Here is a 6,690-nt window from a genome sequence, read left to right as displayed (position 1 = left end):
GCATATTTTTTTTAGACTTGATGTACGGTTAAAATCTTCTTAAAACCATTCACAACTGAGGAGAACATGTATAATATTAATCATATTTATATAAGAAATTGAAAGGGAAATGCCAATTTGAGAGAATTTTTTTTTAGTTTTGACCAATCCTAATCAAAATTAAACAGATCCCAACTAGAATAATTATTGTACAATAATTAGAAATAAATAACATTTCCCCAAGAATACTAGTCTGTTAAAGTGTTACAAGGATTAAATAATAACTGTTCAATTTTTGACGACACCTTTTCTTGAGTACCAGCAGTAATGAAACTTCTGAAAAAAATTTCAAAATCTTAATCCTAGTCATAGCTATTGAACGGCTCAGTCAAGTGATATGTACCTCATGATCATTTTGCTGACAAAACATACTATTGAGTACTAGCCGCAATTACCTTTAACCTTGAACTTATGGATTTGACCTACTTTTCAAAACAGATATTTAGTGCTAAGGTATTACTATTTTATCGGTCTATTTCGTTTGGTAAGAGCTTCTCTTGAATATACCAAAATTTTTATCCTTCTACTAGGACCCCAGACTTTGAAAAAACTACGGTCAGGACCTTTGAATGGCTCTTTCTGTGACTCTTTCATATTTCACCTGTGTATTCTTTGTGAAATTCCTTTGGGTATTATTTATATTGACTCATTGACCTTGTCCAGTTTGACCTACTTTTGACAATCTCTAACTTCGGTCATAATTATTGAACTGTTGCTGCTGTTATAGCTTTTATCTTTCGAAGGTAGATTCACTGTGAGGAACATTTCGTTTGGTACCAAAAATAATTTTATATTGACCTTTGTGTTTGACCTGTAAACGACAACATTCATCGTAAGCTGCTGTGTTTCACAAAATTATCTTGATTTTTTATCATCAGCTCCTAAAACTTTTCCTATTAGTTTAACAACAAATTCCATGTTGTAGCCTTATCAAATTTTTGCATATATATAAGCCATAGTCCTCACATCGCATAAAATAACATGCGTTGTCTTAACACACATATTTATTTTTAGTTGTGTCATTATTTAAGCATTGAATCATTCTTTTAAAAGATGTAGTTTCATAATCCCAAAGGTATTTGCAAACATATTGATTAATGTTAGCTCGCTTAGTTTTATTTACAGAGACAATTGCAGATATAAGATAACATCTTTCAAAAAATAATGAAACAGTGCTTTTTTTCTAAATCCTTGTCTTGTTTTGCAAATTTGATTTCTTTTTTTAACTTACTTGCATTATCTCAAACCTAAATAACAATAAATTTAAATGATTTGAAATTTTTGATTTTCGCTTATGACTTTGCTCTTGCATGGCATTTAATGTTTGTGACCTCAGAATAAAACGCATATTACACCCTTTTGACCCCCAATCTGTGTTATGGTATTTTGAAATTTAAAAAAAACAATAAAACATTACAGTATCGATATAAGTCTACTCTAACGTATCTTGTGCATTCAAGAGCAGAAAAATCAAATTTTTCTTTCTTTTTTTAAACGAATGTCTGTAGCAATAGAAGATATTGATCTTCAGAAAATGTGATTTTTTTACTTTAAGCTCATAATCTGTCATTGAGAATCTAGTATCATTGCGTTTCTTGCCACACCTAAAATTCAAGATATCTAAATATATTTACAGTATAATCAGATTTGTGGAAAGAAATGTTCAGTAGGTCTCACTTCAACTATTTAGCTTATTTTCTCCATGACATTAAAAAACAACAACAATTTCAATTTAAGCGGTTTTAAGTAGATTAATGGATAATAAATGCTCAACCATTTAAAATACTGCATGGATGGAAAAAAAAGTTGGGAATATATTTTCAGAGAAGTATAATCTAAGATGTATTGTACTACAAAACATGACCATCAAATATACCTTTATACCTATGGCTTTTTTAAAAATAAACATCTTAACATCTTTATTACAATGAAACCTGTCTTATCCGACAAGCACCGTGAAGAGAGATCACAAATGTATGTGTCATGATAAACAAAGTGTAGCAATGCAGGTAAAGATCGTTGACATAAGTATAAATGAGAAATGAAATTGAATGGCAGACACCACAGTAAAACGTATTGCACCTGTGTCGGATTAGACAGGTTTTACTGTAATAGTTTTAACAATAAAACAATCTACATTCTTATTCTCCGTCCAGACATCTCTATTTATCAGTGTGAATAACAACGAAATATTTCTTAAATCAAATTTATTAGAACACAAAATATGTACATCTTTTACTGAATACATTCAGTAGAACAAAATTACAATAATTTATCCTTTACATAATCCTTCATCCCCCTTTACTGAAAACATATTTTTAATCACTTGACATAAAACATTCTTACAAAAAAGGACCCCGTGATAAATGCTAAATTAAAAACCGTCACTTGAATCAAAATGGATTCGTCTCATTGATAGATGATCTTTCGTCTGTTAAAAAAAGAATTAAATTAATGTTTCACAGAAATAAAAACATATATTTTACTTTGAAAAATTTCTTATAACCATTTGAAATTATCACAGTAATACAAACAGAAAAAAAAAACTTGTTATTAAGATTTAATGATGTTTACCTAGTTCCGTCTGATCATCATGGTGGTCCCCCTCACTGATGCCCCAGTCTTTACTGTGGGAGTCCATGGTCTGTTCCAGAGCTCCGGGGACCAGCGACCGTTAAAGTAGACGCGGTTACAGTGGTTGAACCACCAGCCTCCTCTAAGGTCATGGGCAGCAGCACAGTGACCACTCCACAAGTCGTTATCCCTGTCCGGGGTGGAGAAGTTCATCAGATCGTGGTATGTCATTTCGTCTCCTGAAATACAAAAGTGTAACAATAAAAATAAACACAGCATTCATCTCCAAACAATTTGTCGGTATCTCTGTCCGGGGTGGAGAATATTATAGTCGTAGTTATAGTCAATCTGTCGTTATGTCTGTCGGGGGTGGAGAATGTTATAGTCGTAGTTATAGTCAATCTGTCGTTATGTCTGTCCGGGGTGGAAAATATTATAGTCGTAGTTATAGTCAATCTGTCGTTATGTCTGTCGGGGGTGGAGAATGTTATAGTCGTAGTTATAGTCAATCTGTCGTTATGTCTGTCGGGGGTGGAGAATGTTATAGTCGTAGTTATAGTCAATCTGTCGTTATGTCTGTCCGGGGTGGAAAATATTATAGTCGTAGTTATAGTCAATCTGTCGTTATGTCTGTCGGGGGTGGAGAATGTTATAGTCGTAGTTATAGTGGAAACCTGTGTCTAACATACTGTCTCCTATAGAAATAAAGAAAAGGAATCACCGAGATAATTGATTTATATCAAATCTGATTGTCAATAATATATACTGATGTACTTCTAAGATAGACAGCTTTAGGTGCTGGGTAGAGAGATAATATTTAGTTCAGTCCTAGAATCCCCGATGTCTATCACACTGGTACCTACAGAATTAGATAAAACATAAAACAGAGATAATGATTATTAATTTACATCACATTAATCTTAATACTTGAAGTACGTCTGAGATACGCAGTTTAAGGTGATGTTTTCTGTAAACAGAGATAATGTTTAAAAAAAATTCAAGTCATCAAAACACTGCACAATTTAAAATAAGCATCCATTCTAGTGTAACAATGAACCATAGACATGTTGCACCTTTAAAGTATGAGGGGGTGTAAAGGCCACTTGAAATATAAGAAAACATGAATAAATGAAAAATTAATATATGTCAGAGACAAAGCAATACGAAGTAAATCTTTGAAAATCATAACGAAATAAGATATGGTGTACCTGTAAATGTTTTAAAATTAGATTTTCATTAAATAAAGCATAGGTATTGTAAATGTGAAACGTGTTGAGGTGTTTCAATTTTTTTTTGAATATGTATCCGATTTAATAATTCTAATGCAATTGTTTTATAAAACACTTTTTCATTTTGCCGGTAAAACTCAGTTTGCGACCGTTAAATCAGCATTAACGGTCGCAAATACCAAATTAAAAGATAGTTATTCCCTATTTCTTAATCATCAAAATTTCGTTTACTTTTCGATTTTTAAGTTTAATGACGCTATGTAAACATCCTATTCCGTAGTAGTTAAAATTGCGATTTATGGAAAATTTGGATTGTCATTTAATTGAGAAATGTATTATGAATGTATAACACGTTTGGCTTTCCAGAAAGCCTGAAATGTCATCTCTTTGGCTTCGTTAATGTCACAGAATAAACAGTGGAATGTAATTTTTTTCAAAGCTATTACATATTTTTCTATATTTAATATTCCTCTAGGGAAGGGGAGTGACATTTTATCTAAACAATATTAGATAAAGAAAAAAAGAGTAAAAATCCTATGTTGTGGATAGGAAGGAAATATTTCAACATATTTATTTTTGGAACCTTATATTTATTGCGCACAAAAATGCACTGTTTCTCCGTTTATTTCTCCATGCTCTTCAAAATTTCATCTCAAAATATTACTAACTGTGTCATCCTAACATATTCTTTCGCTGTTTCAACCAAAAAATTGAACCAAAAATTGAAGTTTTCGCCATCAATCCATATCAGTAAATCAAAAATTTGATGTGAATTCTTGGATCCACGCGTCGGCCGCAGAGGATCTTTACACACGCGCTGACCTAGTTAGAAAATTCCATCCAGTTCACACCACCATTTACGTTTACTTAACGTGAGAACATATGTTTAGTGCATGCAACATGTATATTGGAAAACCCCCACCACCAAGGCGCTTTTGTGTGTCTACTCTCTATGATGCACAGATTCATCGTTTACATCTCAATCTATATTTAGAAAATAGCATTATCATCAAACTGACCAGTCGGTAATCCTCGGGCGGCCTCGCACTTTTTGTATTGAGCGTAGTGGAGTCAGCCGAGGATTGCCGATGGATAAATGGCAGCTTACACAGTGACTTTACATCCGGAAATCGTGAGAGATGACTATGAATGTAAATCACGTTGAGGTGTTTTGAATTTGTTTTTTTTTAATTTGAGTATGTTTCCGATAAATAAAACTTCTTTGAACAACAAATTTTCGTGAAGATGTCGACATTATAGATCAATTACGCTCTGTAAACTCCTTTTTTTCGTAGAAGATAAAATGTGAATTATTAAAAATTATCAGGAAGTCCAAGTTCAAAAACAATGCCTGCGCAAATATATTTCCTAGATTTGATTGTGAAAATAATTTAACATAATGTTCTTTTTACTTAAACATATAACTTGAAATTTTAACTACTGACAATAACAAATTAAATGTAAGCGGAGTTCGTGAACTGTACCTGCAAATGATATTTTGAAATAATTAACATGTTTAATTAGCGTGGAATCAAAAACCTATACAGAATATCAGAAAAAGCGTACCTTTCTCCTTTTCCTCATAACTTAATAATCTTTCAATACAGAAAAAGTATTACTATGATAAAATGCGGAATTTGCGTCCTTGCCCAATGTGCCTCCGAGTGCAACAAGGACCAGGAAGGTAGGTATGCGTAATTTGAACCTAATTTTAAGAACCAAAACGTGAATACACTTACCTAAGGTTCCCGTGGCAGGTCCCTCAAGAAGGAGTTGATATTTCCCAGCTTCGTTGGAGACAGAGAATCCGTCGTACATTTCATAAAGCGTTGTACCATTCTGGAGAGTGATGGACATATATATGGATGATTTTTCTTTTGTTAATTGATGGATTATGTCATTTCCTGTATTAAGATATATTTGAAATCAGCTGAAAAATCCATGGCAATACAATTAATTAAATTACAAATATGATTCTACCGTAGTTAAAAATCAAAATATTTTTCCTTATAGCTGAAGGCAATAATGCTTAATTTGGTCTCATAACAATATGTCGCTATATGATTTTCTTCTTTTGTTTTTTTTTCTAATCATTTGAGATATAAATCTAACACGAAATGTGAATGTCCTAGAACACGTATTACCTAGTTTTAAATTCAGATCTTTATTATGCTTCAAAATTTTTTACTTGCAACACGATTTTTTATCTTCAAAATTTTGAAGGAATAAAAAGTTCTTATTTGAAAGCGATTTACACTTACCAACCCAGAAATTTCGTACTTTTAGTCCTTCAAAATTTGTCAACGGGGGTAAAAAATCGTGTTGCAACTAAATATTTGTTTAAGCATAATAAAATCTGTTTGATTATTAATATGTTGTAAATTCACATTTCCTTTTTTATTTCAAATGATTGAAAAAAAAACAAAATCATATAGACTTTAATATGAGACCAAATAAACATTATGAATTCAGCTATAAAAAAATCGTTTTTAACTATTTAGAGTCATATTTATCACAAAAAGTATTGCTGTTTTTCATTGATTTCAAATATATCTTATACAGGAAATGACATAATATCAATTAACTATAGAATATTATATATATATTACTTATTTCCAGAATGCAATATGAAATGTACGTTTCGCTTTTAATTATTTAAGGGACCTGCTTCATCTATTTTATTTTAATTTTAAAAAAAACACACATACCTAAATGTCAATGTTGCACAAAACATTTCGCAAGGACGCAAATTACGAAATTTATTATTAATACTTTTCTTTAATTGAAAGATTATTAACAATGAGGAAAAAGAGATCAAGGTACGGTTTTTTCTGATTGATTTGTCAAC

General features: G+C 31.4%; 1 protein-coding gene across 1 annotated transcript; it reads right to left on the bottom strand.

Moving 5' to 3' along the window:
* Positions 1-2,340: 2,340 nt before the first annotated feature.
* On the bottom strand, positions 2,341-5,741 carry LOC134260206 (ficolin-2-like). Its single transcript, XM_062742792.1, has 3 exons — positions 5,582-5,741; positions 2,614-2,852; positions 2,341-2,470 (listed from the first exon to the last, which is right to left on the bottom strand). The coding sequence occupies exons 1-2, from the start codon at positions 5,697-5,699 to the stop codon at positions 2,614-2,616; spliced, it is 357 nt and encodes a 118-aa protein (XP_062598776.1). The 5' UTR covers positions 5,700-5,741; the 3' UTR covers positions 2,341-2,470.
* Between the last annotated feature and the right edge of the window lie 949 nt (positions 5,742-6,690).

Source organism: Saccostrea cucullata, unplaced genomic scaffold (genome assembly GCF_032062105.1).
Source record: "Saccostrea cucullata isolate Sc308-1 unplaced genomic scaffold, CSIRO_AGI_Scuc_v1 ctg12458, whole genome shotgun sequence".
In the NCBI taxonomy this organism is placed as follows: Eukaryota; Metazoa; Mollusca; class Bivalvia; order Ostreida; family Ostreidae; genus Saccostrea; species Saccostrea cuccullata.
This window is presented reverse-complemented; position numbering and strand designations above follow the sequence as displayed.

Excerpts from the sequence above, each read along its gene's own strand:
- LOC134260206 (XM_062742792.1), bottom strand. The coding sequence starts at position 5,699 with ATGTCCATCACTCTCCAGAATGGTACAACGCTTTATGAAATGTACGAC. Across the intron at positions 2,853-5,581 it reads ACCTGCCACGGGAACCTTAG|GAGACGAAATGACATACCAC; the intron begins GTAAGTGTATTC and ends TTTGTATTTCAG.